This window comes from Equus caballus, chromosome 8 (assembly GCF_041296265.1).
Source record: "Equus caballus isolate H_3958 breed thoroughbred chromosome 8, TB-T2T, whole genome shotgun sequence".
Classification (NCBI taxonomy): Eukaryota; Metazoa; Chordata; class Mammalia; order Perissodactyla; family Equidae; genus Equus; species Equus caballus.
The window spans coordinates 796,936-816,153 of NC_091691.1; the positions used below are offsets into that span (position 1 = coordinate 796,936).

General features: G+C 47.5%; 1 protein-coding gene across 1 annotated transcript in view; it reads right to left on the reverse strand.

Annotated features, from left to right (window-relative positions):
• The window catches only part of CDC45 (cell division cycle 45), a 37,276-nt gene that overhangs the window by 15,171 nt on the left and 2,887 nt on the right, over positions 1-19,218 (reverse strand). Inside the window, exons 5-10 of the mRNA XM_001488568.6 lie at positions 18,277-18,423; positions 8,230-8,285; positions 6,878-6,926; positions 5,458-5,519; positions 3,171-3,221; positions 1,663-1,782 (exon numbers count right to left, since the gene is read on the reverse strand). Coding sequence (XP_001488618.1) covers positions 1,663-1,782; positions 3,171-3,221; positions 5,458-5,519; positions 6,878-6,926; positions 8,230-8,285; positions 18,277-18,423 — 485 coding nt within the window. The remainder of the gene's footprint in view (positions 1-1,662; positions 1,783-3,170; positions 3,222-5,457; positions 5,520-6,877; positions 6,927-8,229; positions 8,286-18,276; positions 18,424-19,218) is intronic.

Genomic DNA, 19,218 nt, shown 5'->3' on the forward strand with positions numbered 1-19,218 from the left:
AGTGACCTGGAGCTCTCTGATTTGACCAGTACAGGGAGCTTGTGAGGTGGGGGGCACACACCATTATCCCCATTGGACAGACAAGGAAACCGAGGGGCAGGGATTCTGAGAGTCCAGGGACTGTGCTCACAGAGAGCCCTTGTGGCCACACAGGGCTTGGGAGGCCCAATAGGGCGTTGCCAGCCCAGGCGGTCATCCCGTCTGCCCCCTGTGTGCTCTACCTTGCCTGCCCTCCCTCCTACTCGTGCCTTTGCTGAGACCCCCTCAGTGAAGGCCTCATCCCCACACCTCTTCTTGAACGTGCCGTTCACCACTCATGGGGCCATGAGCGTGGCTGTGCATGAGGACAGTCCTGCCCCCCAGCAGGCCTTCCCTCCTACACCCCAAGGGTCTTGGCAGGACGCCAGGCTAGCCCTGCCTCCATCCTGAGGTCACAGTGGTGCCCTGCCACTGCTCCTGCCGACACACCGGCCCCCCAGGCCCAGCCTCTGGGCACACAGTGGGCTCTGTCCTCAGTGTTGCCCCTCTCAACAGGACAGCTGCTGTCCTCCCTGCCCACTCCCCAGGCACGTCCTGGGGCCTGCATGTCACGTGTCAGGACCTGGCTCCTGGTGGGCCCCTGTATGCCGGACGCAGCCACCCTCTCTGGAGCTGGGCTGGTCCACACCCAGCACCTATTCCTACACTTGTCACAGGCACCTCCCACCTGACCTGTCCAAACTCACGTTTACTTGTCCCTGGCCATTTTAGCACAGGTACAGGGCAGCACTGTCCCTGCCACCACTCCATCCACCACCAAAGCAGCGACCCTGGCCACACCTCATGCTTGCTGCCACAGTCTGGCCTGAGCCACCATCCTGTCTCCTTGCTCCTAGTCACCAGTCCCGGGACCTTTGAAACACCCACAATTGAACTCAAGTCACTGCTCTGGGCTCACAGAGCCATCAGCTCTGGCCTGTCTGAACTTCAGACCCTACCCATCTCTCCAGCCCCTTCCTTGAGCTCACCTCAGGGCCTTTGCACAGCCACGGCCTCTGCCCAGGCTGTTCCCCCTACCACCGAACATGGCTGAGTCTTGGCCTAAGATGGCGCCTCCCCAAGGTTTTCCTGAGCACTGCGGTCTGAGGGCTGCCTGATCACTTCATCGACACTCACATTCTCCTCGTGAAATGTTGCACTCTGTAATCATACTCTGGCTGGCTTCTTCCCTGACTGGCTTGGCAGCGGTCTGTGAACAGTGCTTAACTGCCTGTACTGCCTAGGTGGACCACGGCACTCACCCGCACGGACCTAGCACCAGGCCCACAGTTAGCCCTACAGAGATGCTTGATGCTTCTAAACACAGTGCTGGCACTTAGGAGCCAGAGCCACACAGAGCAGCCAGGACAGAGCCTGCTGCCCAGGACCCAGTGCTTTGCCCAGCCCGGGCAGCACGCCAGGGCCCCTTTACCCAAAGCCTCTCGTCCCATCTGCTGCCTGTCCCAGAGACACAGCAGCCACAGCCACACAACCCAGACCTGCAGCTCTGTGGCGAGAACATGCCACCCATGGGCAACATGGGCTGGGGCCTGCAGAGGTGACACAGCAAACAGTGCACTGCTGAGCAAAACTTCTGAGGGCAGGGGTGCTGCCTGCACCTCACAGCTGGAGCCTCAAGGATACTCGTACTCAAAGGAGATCCGTGTGCAGTCGACAGAGAGGGCGTTCTCCTCATCCTCGTTCCGGTGGTTGTGTCGGGACACGTGGCGCTGTAGGACACCAACGTCAGTCACGTACTTCATCCTGGAAGGAAAGCACTGTGCCTGGGGGGCTCCCATCTCCCCTCACATGGAGCCCAGCCATGTGGTTTCCCTCCCTCCCTCAAGGCCTCCCCACTCCGGGAGGCTCAGGGGCCGGCCCACCACATGGCTGTTCCCGTCCAGGACTGAGGAAACTCTGCCACCTCTGCATGGAAACCAAGCAGGACAGTGGCAGCTGTTCCAGGCAGCTGGGGGTACATGAGTGGAAAGAGCTGGAAGGGGTGGGCTCCTGCCCGCCTCCCACTTGCATTTTCCTCTGGGCGGCAGCTGCCCCATCATCACTTGTTTGAGACCTCCTGAGGGTGGGCACTGTGGGAGGCCACGGGGCCACCCGCCGGTCACGGTCAAGTGGACAAACCCCAAAGTGACGAGAATCCACAGCAGAAGGTACAGACCCTGCATAGGAAGTGTTCCTGAGCACAGCGGGAGAGGGGCCTCACTCGAGGGGCGGCCACAGGCCAGGGACCGTGCCTGGTGCTGTGCACACCCCATGCTATCCTTAACAGAGAAGGGGAGTGAGGCCCAGGAAGACGGCAGGCCGGGCCAAGGTGACACATCCAGGAGGCACGCCAGGCCTGAGAATCAGGACCCTCCTGGACCCTAGGCCATTACACAGAACTTGGACAGGCAGGGTGGGGTTGGAGGAGGCAGGAAAGCGGGACACGGGGCTTCTATGAACTGTACGCGGAGGCCATGCCAGGCTCAGGTCCCTGGGACAGGGTTAGCATCTGGGGGTCAAGGTCCCTGTCAATTCCCTTAGAGTCCCCACCTGACAGCCACCAGAGGAGTGGGGACGAAGGAGGGTGCCGGCACCCTGGCCCTCCCCGGTGCCTGCGTTCTGGGGCAGCCCTTTAGTCCACCGTTGGAGTCAGACAGTTGGGGAGCACCAAAGCCTGCCCATTGAGGGGCAAAACAAGATTCAGCTCCATGCTTGCCCTCCTCGCAGCCGTCTCCAGCCCTCTCCTTGCCTTTGAGCTCAGACCCACTCCTCTGGCAGGATGCTCAGGGCCCTCACATCCTCCGACCTGTGTCCGCTGTGCACGGGCCAGCTCTGCGCCCAGCCCTGCCCACAGCATAGGGCTCCAAGGGTGGGAGACTGCGCTCCCTCCTCTCACCTCTGGCTCCACCTGCTGGGCTCCCTGAGGGTGGACAAAGCGTCCACACAAGGTCACACACTACTCTGCCAGAGGTCCCAGTACTAAGCCCTTCCTCGGTGACAATGATGCAGACCCAAGGCCAGCCCCTTCCTCCGTGGGGCTCTAAGGTGATGCTGCCACCCGTCTCCCTACTGCAAACTTGGGTTGTGGACAAGCCATGCATGTTGTCACAGAACGGGCTGACCTTGGACAGCCCTAGGGAGTGCGTCCTTACTGGGTGATCTTGTCTTGTACCCATTGGTCCGTTAGTCCAACAATGGCCCACCTGGAAAGAGAGGAGAGGGCAATGGAGTGGTGAACAGGGCAGGACAGGCGCCACTCACAGGAGTGTCCTGTCAGCATGGCCAGGCCCAGGCCTGCCCTCAGACAGGTGTCTCCTCTCTGCAGAGTGGATAGGTTACAGGGGGTGATTCAGGGCTCCCAGTACAGTATCACCACTGTGGGAGCTATGGGTACACAAGGAGGGAGATCTCCTGGGACGAGGATGGCAGGCCTGATGTGGGCAGGGCTCCACTGTGTCCTGGCTCTCCACCCACGTCCTGCCACCAAGGCACTGTGGGAGACAGCCACACTCAGGCGCTGGCAGACCCTGGCATGTCACACCACCTCCCTGAGACCCTCACATCCCCCACCCTCTGAGATACACCCGCAGCACAGCAGACCCCAGTCATGTCCACATCTCCCTGTCCTTCCCATGGAAAATGGCAGGACACAGTAACAGCATTTAGGCCACTTAAGAACCTTCCAAGCTCCTCCCTCTAAGCTCATCTATTGTGGATCAGATATGGGAGACCCAGGCTGGGCCTGACCTCCCTGGGATCACGGCTGGCCCATAGCAGGAGTGACCAGGACCCCAGGTGTGGTTAGTCATCCCAGCTGTGATCCCCATTGGTCCCCAGGTGCCATCCTTCAAGATACCCCTACAGGCCCACAGCCAGGAACAGGCAGGGATGCTGCATGCAGAGTAAGATGGAAGAGGCCCTGGAAGGTTCACCTTTTGGGGGGCAGGGTGCCGGAGTACCCCACCACATCCCCCAACACAATGCCCCTTCTGCCTCAGAAGGATTTCCTCAGAAAAGGCTACCTTGGTGTGGGGCTGGCCCAGTGGCCAAGTGGTTAAGTTTGCTTGCTCTGCTTCACTGGCCCAGGGTTCGCTGGTTCGGATCCTGGGCATGGACACACTGCTCATTAAGCCATGCTCTGGTAGCATCCCACAGAGAAGAACTAGAATGACTTGTAACTAGGATATACAACTACGTGCTGGGGCTTTGGGGGAAAAAAAGAAGGTTGGCAATAGATGTTAGCTCAGGGCCAATCTTCTTCACCAGGAAAAAAAAAAAAGAGCCCCCCTGTCCCCAGTTGTCTTCCCTGACCAACTCCACCTCCTCCCCACATTCCATGTGTGCATTTATACCAGGTTATTTTGCATTTGTCCTTATGCCCTTTCTGGAGTTTTCTGGAGGCATTTCACAGGGGTATATCCGGACATCACCGCTAACTGAAGGAGCTCACAGTGGGTGGGATGCTGAAGGCACCACTGAGCACACAGCAGGCACCCACTAAAGGCTCCCGGATGCTGATGTGGCTTGCACGTGCCCATGGCTACAGGGCCCGTGACAGGCTCCCACCTGGCCTTACTGCGGGAGCCCTCAACGCACAAACCAGCCCTGTGTCAGGGTGCCAGGGCTGTCTGTCCACACTGTGGAGGGGACCCGAGATGAGGGCTGAGCCTGCTGCTGAGGATGGCGGGTGGACATGCACCAGGCACCGGCCTGGGGCAATGACAGAGCCCCCTGGGCCTAGCCTTAGACAGTGCCCAGGCCCTGCCCTGGCCCCAGCTGTCCTGAGGCCCTGCATCAGAGCAGGCGTTATAATCCCCGTGCTAGGGAGTCAGGGCCAGAAGGGGCCTTGTGAGACCACCATGCTGCAGGGGAGAAAACCAGGATCTGCAGGTGAGGGCTGAGGGGGTGGAGCAGGCCAGACCTACGGTTTCTTCACTCAGAAAGACTCTGCAGGTTTAGTTTCTAAACCAACATGAGTCACAGCACATTGGGAGTTTTACAGCACCCAGCGGGCCGAGGGTCCCGCTGCAGTCCATGCGGCAAACCCTGCAGCCAAATGGCTCTTCCTGCGTCGGGTCTCACCACGCGCCAGGGCTGCCAAGATGTCTAGAAAGGGCTGCTTCATTTAAATCTCATGCTCCTTCTGTTTCCCAAATGTCCTGGGCAGCAAGGCTGAGCAGCAGGGTGGGAACGGCGGAGCGCCCCAACCCCGCTCCAACCCTCTGCACTCTGCACCCCGCAAGTTTGCGTGCAGCCGGGAGCCTACACTTAGGAAGACCAGAGCCGTCCACATTCCCAGAAGGGGGCTGTGCCTGATGTTCCTGGTGCAGACCACATGGTGACGTCTCCCTCCAGACCCTGCCCTCACTGTGGGAGGACAGAGCTGCCGAGAAGGTAGCCAGCCACATGTGGCACTGACCTTGACTGGGGCCTACATACCATAGCATGTCATTCAGGTCCTTGGACATCATCCATGCCAGGTCGAACATCACCATGGCTGACTGCAAGAAAGAGAGAAGCCTGAGGCCAAAGGCAGTTGTGCTCATGGAAAGAGCGCACGCTGGGGCTGGGCACACAGCTGGGCCAGACCTGCTTGGAGCTCTGGCTGAGCCCCTGCAGATTGAGGGTCTGCCTGGCAAGGGCCCGTGGGTGGACTCCAGGCTAAACCAAGGGAAGAAGACGGAGTAACTCAACTGACCCACACCGTCTCCTCTGCTAACTCAAGTCAGTACTGTGTGCACACTTCATCATGCAGCTGGGGGGCGGGGCAGCCAGGTGCAGTGCTAAGCTGGGGCCTCCAGACATCTCATTGGGTGCCTCAGTGATGCCTGAGGGAGGCACTGAAGCTGGGAGGTTGGGGACCCTGTCATCTGCATGACCCTGCTTCCACATGCTCCTCCTGGCTTGCTGGTGGCCTTGCACAAATCCTGAGAAAGCCAGGTGAGACAGGGCCTTGGTTCCAGTTACTTGGACATTAAAGAGGAAAGGGCCTCAGGACCCCCTAACAGGACTGTCGACTGATGGAAGCATCTAACTTCCTGTGAGCAGAGGGTCTGGGTTTTGGGAGGAGACGAGGACGGAGGATCAATATCTCGCTTGAAGACTCTAAAGTTCCCTTAGCTGTGAGATGCTGGGCTGCCCCCCAGGGAGGATTTCCAAGGGAACCATCCATGTCTCTGGCCAGCACCTGCCGTCCCACCCACACCTTCTCAGAGTGAGCACCATCCAACCCACCCACTGCTCAGAATTTCCCATGTGCCAGGGCAGAGCAGAGAGGGTAAGAGGATGGCCCTTCAAAGGACAATGGGACCTTGACATAAAAGGGACACTGGAAATATGATGCTCAGAGTCCAAGGCCCTCGGGTCAAATTCTAAGACGAAACATGGGCACTTTACTGGAAACTTATCTTCTTGGGCTTCTAAGGCCCTGGGCTCAGCTCAACACCATCAGAATCAACACAGCAGGTTTTCTGTATGAAATTCTGTTCTGTAACACACAGGCTGATGAGCCTTTCTTAGTCTAGAGTTTTAGCTTCTTGCACAGAGACTAATACAAACTCGTTCTGTATATTTGATGATAAACAAGAACAACAGCTGCTGCTCTTGAGCACATATTGGATGTGAGGGACCATCGTAACAACTGCCTCTGAAATGAGGACTGTTATCTTCTGTTACAGAGAAGGAGGGGTTTAAGGCTCAAAGAGGCTGCACCACCTGCCCAAGGTCACACAGTGGGAAGCTATGGGGCTCAGATTCAAACCAGGCTTCCGTGGCTCTAAAACCTGCACTCAGTCCTCATGTTTCAGGACACTGAGCCCGAGTCAGAACTTTGTGGTGAATTCCACCTCTCCGTGCTTACCGACGTCCCGTGATATTCATACTGCTCATAGTCAAAGAGGATGTCTCTTCTGTAATGACACAAAACACAGGTCTTCAACAGCAAGCAGTATAGGAAGCAAACATTTGGAAAAATGCCAAAACTCACCAGTACTCAGAGAAATGCGATTAAGTCATGGTACTCTTTGTTTTCACTTACTGGCTCTTTCGCAGAGAGTGTATGCACAATGCTGGGAAGGGAACAAAACTGATGCAATCCACTTGTGACAATGGGAGACGTACAGTGGCATAGTCCTAGAATCCTGCTTCTGAGAAATTATCCCAAGACAACCATTCAAAGGAACAAGCAAGACAAAATTCCTCTGTGTATAAGGTTGTTCACCACAGCCTTATTTGTCACAGAAAATGCTGGAAGTAACTTCTGGTTCAAAAAAGAAGGGGAATGGCCAATTACGTACTATGCCATTTATAAAGGCTGTTCAGAACTATGGTTACATTAAGTCGAAAAATGCAAAACTGGTGTGATTATGTAAAATATGCAAGGTATGGATAACCCAGGAAGATCAATCCAAAGCGAGAATCTCTTCCCATTAGTGAAAATTTTCCTTACATTTCTTGAAATGGTTTTCCCTCATCTTTCCAAGAGGGGGGTGCTGAGCACACGCCCTCAGCTGGAACAGAGGAGACGGGGGGGTGCTGGGACACCCAGGAGACCTTCAAGGACTAGGACAGCAAGGAGCCCCCAGCCCAAGAACTCTGCTGCATGTTCACCTCAAGCTAGAATAACCTTGCCAACGTTTTCATTTTAAAGCACTTCAGTTTTCTAATTTGCAGTATGGAGTGGAATTATAGATGTTAGTTTCCTTTTCATACTTTTCTTTCTATGAAAGGTTTTACACAACTGGTGTTGATGTCATCTGTAAGAATTTTGAAATACAAGTATCTAGATCTAGAAAACTATGAAAATAAAGAACTAGGGGCCTGACGGACAGCATATATTTGGGAGACCTTTGGGTCTGGGCTTGTCTCTCATGGGACCAGATAGTGACATGGAGGGGATGCAGAGCTCTTTTGAAACTCAGGAGCCACACGCTTTCTCCTGCAGCAACTGGCCCAGAGGTTCCAAACTAAACGAACTAGCCTAAAATGGAAAAACATGCATGCAGCCCCCAGGGAAAAAAACAGGCGCCAGGGACCCGAGTCCCACAGGGGCATGGGCTCTGTTACAAAGGAGTGGGCTCCGTGACAGGGGCGTGGGCTCTGTGACAGGGCAGTGGGCTCCGTGACGGGGGCATGGGTTCTGAGAAGGAGCAGTGGGCTCCGTGATGGGGGTGTGGGCTCTGTGATGGGGGCTGCTGCTTGAAGCACACTCACCTCCGGGCCTCCCACTCCCTTCGTTGCCTCCTCTTCATGGTTTGCTCCACTATTTCCTGAGGTAGTGACAAAGAGAAAAGGGTGAGCAAATGAGCCAGGAATCATCTCTATAGCCTGAGAAGGTCCCCACCGGGCAGAAGCCCCTGGGCTCTGATCCCTAAGGGAAACCTGGCTCATCCCAGTGCCTACCACAGCCTGCTCCTGGAGAAGGATGGTGCCGAGGCAGGTGTGGCTGGGACCCCTCTGGCCCGTCGGCACTTCAGACACTGTGGACGGGAACAGAGGCTTCCTCAGTGCCTGTGTCCTCGCCCGCTCTCTGTCACCCTCACCACGTGTGCCCAGGATACGCCCACACCTCACACTGGCTTTCTCCCCAGATTAATAAGAGCTGTGATTCTCCCATCCTACCATTTACCAGCAAGTATTCTGATTCTAGGCATAACCTCATTATCAGTTCTCACAACAAAGCAAGAGGTAGTGAATGTGGCAGTTTTAAAATCCATACACCCCAGACTGCTGCTTCTAGAAAGATGGGGCAGATGTATCTTGCCTTATACATCCACTAACTACACCTAAAAATCTGGATGTTATCTATGAAACAAACAAAATAAGACTCTAAAAGGTGGAGAGGAAGGCTGACCAGGTAGGGCCTCCGGGACTGAGAAATTACACGGTAATGAGTTCTCTGGTTTTTCTTTATGGCTCATATATCCCAGACATGGAGCTGAAGAAGCTGGCAACCTGAAAACGCTAAGAGGTACAGAGAAAAAAATCCCCCCCCAAAGTCAAAGGACCAGGAAGGAGCAACCTCAAAAGAGAGAAAACTTTTAGACAATAACTGCTCTACTCCAGTCACCACCATCAACAACACTGTGCCCCACCCCCCCCGCCCAGCAGATGCCGAGGGGGAGCCTAGACTCCTACCCTTGTGAGCGCCTCCCACCTGTAACAGCTCCACCTTCTACCTGTAATATCTCCCAACACCCCCACTGGGGTGTCAGAGGAGGCCACATAGGGAGCCTGGACCTTCCTTGCCCAGTGCTAACAAGGAGCCACTCCTCTCGGGGGTTAACAGAGGTCAAGGAGAACCTGAACTTGTACTTCCACCTGGCTGTCAAGAGGCCACACCACCTCCTCCCTCCTTTGCCAGAGTGGTGTCAGAGAAAGCAGATAAAACAGAAGACTTAAATAAGACACAGAGTCTTATAACACAAAAATGTCCAGGTTTCATTTGAAAAAATCACTCATCATACCAAGAACCAGAAAGATCCCAAAATGAATAAAAGAGGACAATCCACAGATGCCAACACCAAGACGGCAGAGAAGTCAGAATTATCTGACAAGGACGTTAAAGCAGCCATCACAAAAATGCTTCAACAAGCAATTACAAACACGCTTGAAACAAATGAAAACATAGGAAACCTCAGCAAAGCAATGGTCGATGAAAGAAGAACCAAATCAAAACTTAGAACTGAAAAGTACAATAAGTGAAATATCAACTCAGTGCATGGGCTCAAGAGCAGAATGGAGAGACAGAGAAAAACACCAGCAGTGAATCAGCAGATACGATGATAAAAATTACCCAGTCTGAGCAACAGGGAAAAACCCGTCTGAAAAAAACCCAAGTAAAGAGAGCCTCAGGGACATGCAGGACTACAATGAAAGACCTGACACTCTGTCATCGGTGTCCTGGAAGGAGAGGAGAAAGAAGGTGGGATGAAAATGAACTTTAGGAAATAATGGCTGGAAATTTGGCAAGAGACATAGATCTATAGATGTAAGAAGCTGACTGAATCGCAAAAAGGCTAAACCCAAAGAAATCCACACTAAGACGCATTATAACTAAACTTCTGAACACTAAAGACAAAAAATATCAAAAACAGCAAAAGAAAAATGACATCTTACCTATGGGAGAGAAACGGTTTGAATGATAGATTTCTCGTCAGAAACCATGGAGGCCAGAGGAAGTGGCACACCATTTTTCTTTTTAAATTATTTTCTTAAAATTGAAGTTAAATAACATTTTTCAAGTGCTGAAAGAAAAGAAGAACTGTTCATCCCAAATCCTACAATCAATGAAAATATCTTTCAGGAATAAAGGGAAATCAAGAAATTCTTAGAAGGAAAGCTAAGAGAATTTATTGCCAGCAGACCTGCCCTAAAAAAAAGTTGGTTAAAGGAGGTTCTGTAAACAGACAGGAAATGACAAAAGAAGAAACTTTGGAACATCAGGATGGAAGAAAACATGACAAGCAAAAATTGGGTCAATACAATAGGCTTTCCTTATTCTCTTGAGTTTTATAATCATGCTTGATTATTGAAGCAAAAATTATACCACTGTATGATATGGTTCTAAATGTATGTGGAGGAAATGTTTAAGAGAATTATATTACAAACTGGGGAGAATAAGGGACGTGAAGGAAGATAAGGTTTCTACATTGAACTCAAACTGGTACAATGATGATGCCAGTAGACTGTGATAAGTTAAGGATATATAAGTAACACTTGCAGCAACCACTAAAAATATTATACAAACAGATACACAAACACTAGAGGTAAATCAAAACAGAATTCTAAAAAAAAAAAGAAAAAGCCAACAGATATGAAAAACAGAGAACAAATAGAAAATATAAAATGAAAATAAAAAGGTCAGACTTAACCCCTCACCTATCAATAATTAAAATTAATGTAAATGGTCTAAACACATCAATTAAAAGACAGAGATTAGCTTTAAAAAAAACATGATCCAACTCTATGCTATTTAAAGAAACTCATATACTCTGATTTCTCTTCAGATAATATAAATCTTTTGCCGTTTTTTTTTTTTGAGGAAGATTAGCCCTGAGCTAACTGCTGCCAATCCTCCTCTTTTTGCTGAGGAAGACTGGCCCTGAGCTATCATCCATGCCCATCTTCCTCTACTTCATATGTGGGACACCTACCACAGCATGGCGTGCCAAGTGGTGCCATGTCCGCACCCAGGATCTGAACTGGCAAACCCTGGGCAGCCAAAGTGGAATGTGGGCACTTAACTGCTGCGCCACTGGGCCAGCCCCATTGCCTTTTTTTAAAGAAACTCAGTACAAATATAACAATATAGGTAGGTTGAAAGTATAAGGTGGTAAATGATAAAGCATGCAAGCATTAATCAAAGGAAAACAAGAGTGCACTATTATTATCAGATAAATCAGACTTCAGAGCAAAGAAAATGACCAGAAATACTAAATAATAATAAAAATTTCAGTCAACCAAGAGGACACAACAATTCTAAACATGTATTGTGCACCAAACAACGGGGCTGTAAAACATGTGAAGCAAAAATTGATAGAACTGAAAGGAGAAAATGACAAATCTACAATTATAGCTGGAGACTTCACCATCTCTCTCTTCAGAATTGATAGAATAGCTAGACAGAAAAGCAGCAAGGAAAGAGAACTCAACAACACCATCATCCAACTGTATCTAACTGACACTTGTTGAACATTCTGTTCTACAACAGTAGAATACCTATTCTTTTCAAATGGTCACAGAACATATATCAAGATAGATCATATCCTGGGCCATAAAAAAAAATCTCGACAAATGTAAAAGAACTGAAATCACATCGAGTGTATTCTTCAACCACAACAGAATCAAACTAGAAATTAATAATCAAAAGATAAGAGGAGGGGCCAGCCTGGTGGCGCAGCAGTTAAGTTCACATGTTCCGCTTCAGCGGCCTGGGGTTCACCAGTTTGGATCCTGGGTGCGGACATGGCACAGCTTGGCAAGCCATGCTGTGGCAGGCATCCCACATATAAAGTAGAGGAAGATGGGCATGAATGTTAGTCAGGGCCAGTCTTCCTCAGCAAAAAGAGGAGGATTGGCAGCAGATGTTAGCTCAGGGCTAATCTTTCTCAAAAAAAAAACCAAAAAAACAAAAAAAAGATAAGAGGACAATCTCCAAACACTTTGAAACTAACCAGCATACTTCAAAATAATCCATGGGTCAAAGAGGAAGTCCCAAGGGAAATTAAAAAAAAATACACAGAAGGGAATGAAAGTGAAAATAAATACATCAAAAATATATGGGACACACTGAAAGCAGTGCTTACAGGGAAATTTATAGCACTAAATACACCCATTAGGAAAGAAGAAAAGTCTCACATCAATAATCTAAGCTGCTTCCAGAACAAGAAGAGTAAAATAAACCAAAGCAAGCAGAAGGAAGGAAACAATAAAGAGGGAACACTTGCCAATTCATTTTATGAAGATAGTATTACCCTGATACCAAAACCAGACAAACACAGTACAAAAAAGAAAACTACAGACCAATATCCCTAATGAAAATAAATGCAAAATCCTTAATAAAATATTAGCAAATAGAATTTTGCAAGTTATAAAAATAATTATATACCCTGACTAAGTAAGTTTTATTCCTGAGATGCAAGGCTGGTTCAATATTAAAAAAAAAAAACAATCAATATAATCCACCATATTAACAGGTTAAAGAAGAAAAGTTACACTGTCTTATCAATTAGTGCAGAACAAGTACTAGACAAAATTTAACATCCATTCATGATAAAACAAAAAAAAAAAGGGGGGGAAATACAGGGAAACTTCCTCTATTTGGTAGAGAGCATCTACAAAACCCTACAGCCAGCATCATACTTAATGGTGAAAGACTGGACGCTTTCTGTCTATGAACACAAAAAGGCAAAGATGTGCACTCTCATTACTCTTATTCAACACAGTGTTGGAAGTTCCAGCCAGAGTAATAAGTCAAGAAAAGGAAATAAAATGCATACAAATCAGAAAAGAACTAAAACTGTCCCTATTTGTAGATGACACAATTGTCTATGTAGCAAATCCCAAGGAATCTACAAAAAACTCCTCGCACTAATAAGTGAGCTCAGCAAGGCACCAGACATAAGACAAACATAAATCAATTGTACTTCCATATATTAGCAATGAACAAATAGATATTAAAATTAAAATACAACATCATTTACAATCACTCCAAAAAAAGGGAAATACTTAGATGTGAATCTGACAAAACAGTATAGGATTGTATGCTGAAAAGCATACAATGCTGATAAAAGAAATCTAAGAGGATTTAAATAAATGGAGAGACATACTATGTTCATGGATTACAAGACTCAACACAATAAAGATGTCAACTTGCCCCAAATTCATATACAGGTTTACGCAATTCCTGTCAAAAATCTCAGCAAGATTTTTTGTAAGTATAAAGAAAATTATGCTAAAAACGATATAGAAAGGTAAAGGACATAGAATAGCTAACACAATTTTGAAAAAGAATAAAGTGGGAGTACTTAGTCTATCTGATTTCAAGGCTTAATAGATAGCTACAGCAGTCAAGACTGCGGTTTGGCAGAGGGGTAAACACATAGATCAATGGAATAGAGCAGAGAATCCCTAAAGAGATCCACACAAATATGCCATATTGATTTCAATGGAGGAAGGACAGCCTTTTCAACAAATGGTGCTGGAACAACTGGACACCCACAGACAAATAAATGAACACTGACCTAAACCTCACACCTTAAACAAAATGAACTGAAAATGGACCACAGACACAAATGGAAAACATAAAACCATAAAACTTTTAGTATAAAACAGGAGAAAATCTTTGGGATTTAGGGCTAGGCAGACTTTTTAGACTTGACACCAAAGGCACAATCTTTAAAAGGAAAAATCAATAAATTGGACTTTGTCAAAATTAAAAACACTTGTTCTGCATTAGACCATGTTAAGAGGATGAAAAGACAAGCTACAGAGTGGGAGAAAATATCTGCAAACCGCATCTGACAAAATACTAGTATCTCGAATATATAAAACTTAACAGTATAAAAACAAACAATTTAATTAGAAATTGGGCAAAAGACATGAAGAGACATTTCACCCAAGAGGATATACAGATGGCAAATAAGCACATGAACAGATATTCAACATCATTTGCATTAGAGAAATGCAAACTAAAACCACAATGAGATATCACTACAACCTATCAGAATGGCTAAAATAAAAAAGTGATATCACAAAATGCTGGCAAAGATGTGGAAAAACTGGATCACTCATGGATCGTTGGTCAGAACGTAAGATGGTACGGATATTCTGGAAGAGTTTGGCACTTTTGTAAAAACCTGACCATGTAACTACCATACAACCCAGCAAATGAACTCTAGTCATTTACCCCAGAGAAATGAAGATTTGTGCTCAGACACAAAAACCTGTATACAATGTTTACAGCAGTTCTACTCATAATGGCCAGAAACTGGAAACAACCCAGATGTCCTTCAGTGGTTGGCCTTCAGTGGCTAAATGAAAATGCGGTCCATCCACACCACGGAAGCCTACTCAGTAATAAAGGGGAATCAACTATTGAAACACACAAAAACCTAGATGAATCTCCAGGGAATTATGCCAAGCAAAAAGCCAACTCCCAAAGATTATATACTGTATGATTTCATTTATGTAATATTATGGAAATGATAAAATTATGGAAATGGAGAAGAGATTAGTGGTTGCCAGGAGCTAAGGAGGGGGTGGGGGAGGAGAGAAGTAGGTGTGGCTATGAAAGGGCCACAGGAAGCATCCTTCTGGTGACGGAAATGTCCTATATCTTGACTATATCAATGGTAACATCCTGGTTGTTATATCGTACCAGAGTTTTGCAATATGTCACCATTGAGGGAAAGTCGGTTAAGTATATAAGTGACTTTATCTTATTTCTTACATCTGCATGTGAATCTACAATGATCTCAAAGTAGAAAGTTTAACGATAAAAAAACAAAAGGTCCTGATGAGGGAACTTTTTGGGGGTGAAGGAACTGTTCTCTGTTATGAAGTGCTAGTAGTCACATGACTTTATACATCTGTCAAATCTCAATGAATTTTATACCTGGTAAATTTGATTATGTAGAAATTACCTCAAAAAAAGATGATTAACAAAACCCCCACTATGTGAGAATTCTTTGACCCTCCCCAAAGTGTACACTGGAGTCCTGCCCCCTCCCCTCGTGGCTGTGGGATGCTGGGGGACTCTGAGACTGGTCAGGAGGGCCATGCAGCGGCTGCCCTGTTGGCTGGAACATCCATGCTGGGAGTCTGAGATGCCGTGTTGTGAGGAAGCCATGCGTAATGAAGGCCTCCTGCAGGCACTTGCATCAGCAGTCCTGGTTTGGCACCATCCCAGAAGCCTGGGTGTTTGACGTGAGAGCCCATGAGCTTTCCCAAGATTCCAGCCCCAAGAGACAGCATCCCTGCTAGGCTCGGCTCAAAATCCCGACCCATGGAATCCATGAGCCTAAGAAAATGGTTGTTTTAAGCTGCAAGTTTTGGAGTCATTTGTTAAACACCAGGAGTAAAATAGTCAAGTATGATATTACCCTTATTTTACAGAGATACAGAGAGGGCACTTGCCTAAGGTCACATAGCTAGTAATGGCAGATCCAAAACTTGAACCCAGGTGACCTGAACAACAATATAACAGCACCTGTGGAGTAAGTGTAATTACATTCATTTTACAGCGGAATCTCATCTTTGCCGGGCCCAGCTTTAAATTAGTCCCACCTCTAAAAGACAAACACTTTTCTTGACCCTATGCCTTCTTTTCGACTCTCTTTATAGCAAAACTCTTTGAAAATGTTATTTATGGCCTGTTGTCTCTAAGCCTCCTCGAGTGTGCAGTCCCACTAATAAAAATATTTCTGAGAATATACCTCTAATGTACGTTCATTTATAAATCATGTATAGATTTTAATGATATATAAATTCTTCTCAAAAATGCTAAATCTTATTAAAATCATGCCTCTAGCCCTAATTTACAGATTATAGAAAATGCAGGGAACGAGGAGCAATAAAATTACTCTACGTAAAAACAAGTGATAAATACTAGAAAACTGGACTGGCCTCTAATGTTATTCAAAACAAAACAGGAAAAAAAAAAGATGGGGTACTGTTTTAGGTTAAAAGACAATAAAGAAACAGTTAAATACAAATGTGCCAACCTTGACTGGGTGATGGTCCAGAGACAAAAACAGCTACAAAATCTATTTTGGGGACAATTAAATAAATTTAAATATGATTTGAATATTAAATGATATTAAGACATTATTAATTTCTTATGTGTGATAAAAGTATTGTATTTATGAAGGAGAATCCCCTTATTCTTAGGAGATGTATATGGAAGAATTTAGGGGAGAATGTCATGGTATTTGTAACTTATTCTCAAGTGATCTAGCAAAAAATAAAGCATATATAGCTATACAGCGAGAAGGCAGATGTGGCAAAGTGTGAACAATTGTTGAATCTAGATGGAAGATATATGGCTATTCATCATATTATCCTTTTAACAATTGTACATGTTTGGAAAAAATTTCAAGATAAAAAGTCAGCGAGAAATTATGCATATTCCATATCGTATTATATAAAGCATTCACAAACTCAGATTTTAAATGGACATGCTAAGCACGTAAACGGAAGCTCTAATGTGTTCTTACATTGCACCAAGGCCACGGACTTCGGGTTTGTTGCCAAACCCACTGGTCAGTTCTCACCTGCCCGTTCATTTTCGCTGTTGGTCGCACCCCATCAACTGTCCTTCCCCCTTGAGCCCTGCGTCTGTGGACGCTCTGCGGTGGACACCCCTCTTGGGAATCCTCCTGGCTCCTTACCTCCTCATTCAGGTCTCTGGTCAAGTGTCCTTGGCCACCTTCATAAACCAGCCACCCATTGCCTGTCTAGTCCCCACCTTGCTTTATTTTTACTCATAATATGTATCTCCACCTGAAACCATCCTGTAACCGTGCTTGTTTACATGGTCCTTATCTCTCTCCCCCACTGGAAAGGAAGCTTCATGAAAGCAGGACTTTGTTCTCCCCATGGTACCCTCGGAGCCTGACGGGTACCTGGCACATAGGTGTTGAAAAAGTATTTATTAGTCAGAGTGGAGAATTCCAAGACTCGTATCTGCAGAACACGAACGTTTCCAGGGAAAATCCCAGCAGATATTGACATGTGGGCTGATGAGAAGCAATTCATCAATAGCTAAGGCTGCTATCAAAAAGAGGGAGCATTCAGAGGACAAAAAAGAGCTCTTAGGAATCAACGATTAGAGGATAAGGACCAAAAGTCTGCTGGAAAATAGAACACATCAAGAACGGGTAAGAGGAAAGAAAATCTCAGAGCAGGTCTGAAAGGCCCCTGATCAGACCACCAGAAACTCTAGTGAAAGGAGTGGGCGAAGGGAGGAAGGTTTAAGGACATTCCTAGCTTTGAAGGACACGGCCCCCACATGGACAGTGCCCTGAACGTCCCAAACATGGCTCTAAAGGGCTCTGCTAAAGGCCCTTGTCAAGCCAAGGATGATAAGGATGAAGGGAAGACCCTAAAACATTCCAGAGGCAAATTTCAGCATGCACACCAAGGACCAGGAGCCACGGGCATCAGCTTCTTCAACACCGAGCACTACAAGAAAACAAGGCCCTCATATTACACGAACAGCTGCTGCCTATCTGTAATCCTACATCTAGTAGAAGCCACAAGCTCTGGCCAGGCCCCAGATTGGGTAAGTGGGTTAGACCCAAGGCTCATGAGGCACAAACCACTCATATCTTTGCACATGAGATGCTTGCCCTGGAATGACCATCTGGGACCAAGCCAGGCTGAGGGCAGCAGACCCATGTCACTCCGCCACGGTGACGCACAGAGAGCGAATCTGGAGGGGAGTCGGGAACATGAGAGACATGCTATTTATCATTTCTTCATATTGCTTTTTAAAAATGTTTGCTATCTAGGCAATGAGCTGAGCTATCCTAAGTCTCATTTCATCTGACAGGATTCTACTGGATAAATGAGCAAACTGTAGCTCAGAGAAGTCCAGTAACCTGCCTGAAGCCACACAACCAGGGGATAGCAGAGCCCAGAGGCAGCACACACACCTGTTGTCTTATAGCTCTGCCTGGGCCCAGCAGACTCCAGGCTGACCTCTGACCTCTGTGAGTGACAAGTTCCTTAAGACGGCAGTGAGAGGCCCAAACCTACCTCTTCTAACCGTGTCCGCTTCTCGGAGGGCTCTGATCCTTTGTCGCTTTCATTAGCCGAGTGCTCTTCATCCTCCTCTTCATCCCTAAAGATGTCATCGTAGGCGGGAATTTCAAGGTCGTCATCTTGTTTAATGAGTAGCTTGATCTAAAATTAAAACAAAAAGCAATCAGGTTTCTCCTCTCTCCTTGACAGAAAACTATTCATCATACATTTTTCTCTTGTAGAATCTTATTTTCTAATGAGCTGACTCATAAGTTTCCTCTACATATAAATAACCACCTGTCTGAGAAGAATTTCAGACTTCTCAGGCATTTTCTTTTTTTTTTTTTTTAAAGATTTTTTTTTTTTATTTTTCCTTTTTCTCCCCAAGCCCCCCAGTACATAGTTGTATATTCTTCGTTGTGGGTCCTTCTAGTTGTGGCACGTGGGACGCTGCCTCAGCGTGGTTTGATGAGCAGTGCCATGTCCGCGCCCAGGATTCGAACCAACGAAACACTGGGCCGCCTGCAGCGGAGCGCGCGAACTTAACCACTCGGCCACGGGGCCAGCCCCTCTCAGGCATTTTCTTGTTCTCATTTCCACTCAGTGAGGCACTGGAGTTGCAATGCATAGTATATAGAAACAGCAAAAGTTTGAAAACTCTCTATAGTCACTTAAGTCTGGGAAAAAAGCTCCCTGTTATGCCACACACCCAGCCAACAGATGAACACACCACGACTTGGCCTCTGACAAAAGACATGACGATAGGCCACCCCTAATGGGGTACATTCTGTCTCTAAAGCAGGTCCAGGCCGACTGCTCCTGGAGAGATCCTTCACATGAGAATGCTGGGGCCACCCTTTGTCAGCGTGGGAGGTGAAGACCAACGGTTAGGTCGCTGCTCTGGGCTGGGCTCCGTGCTCGCTGTTGGAGGTTCAAGGAGTGAGCACAGCAGCGCCC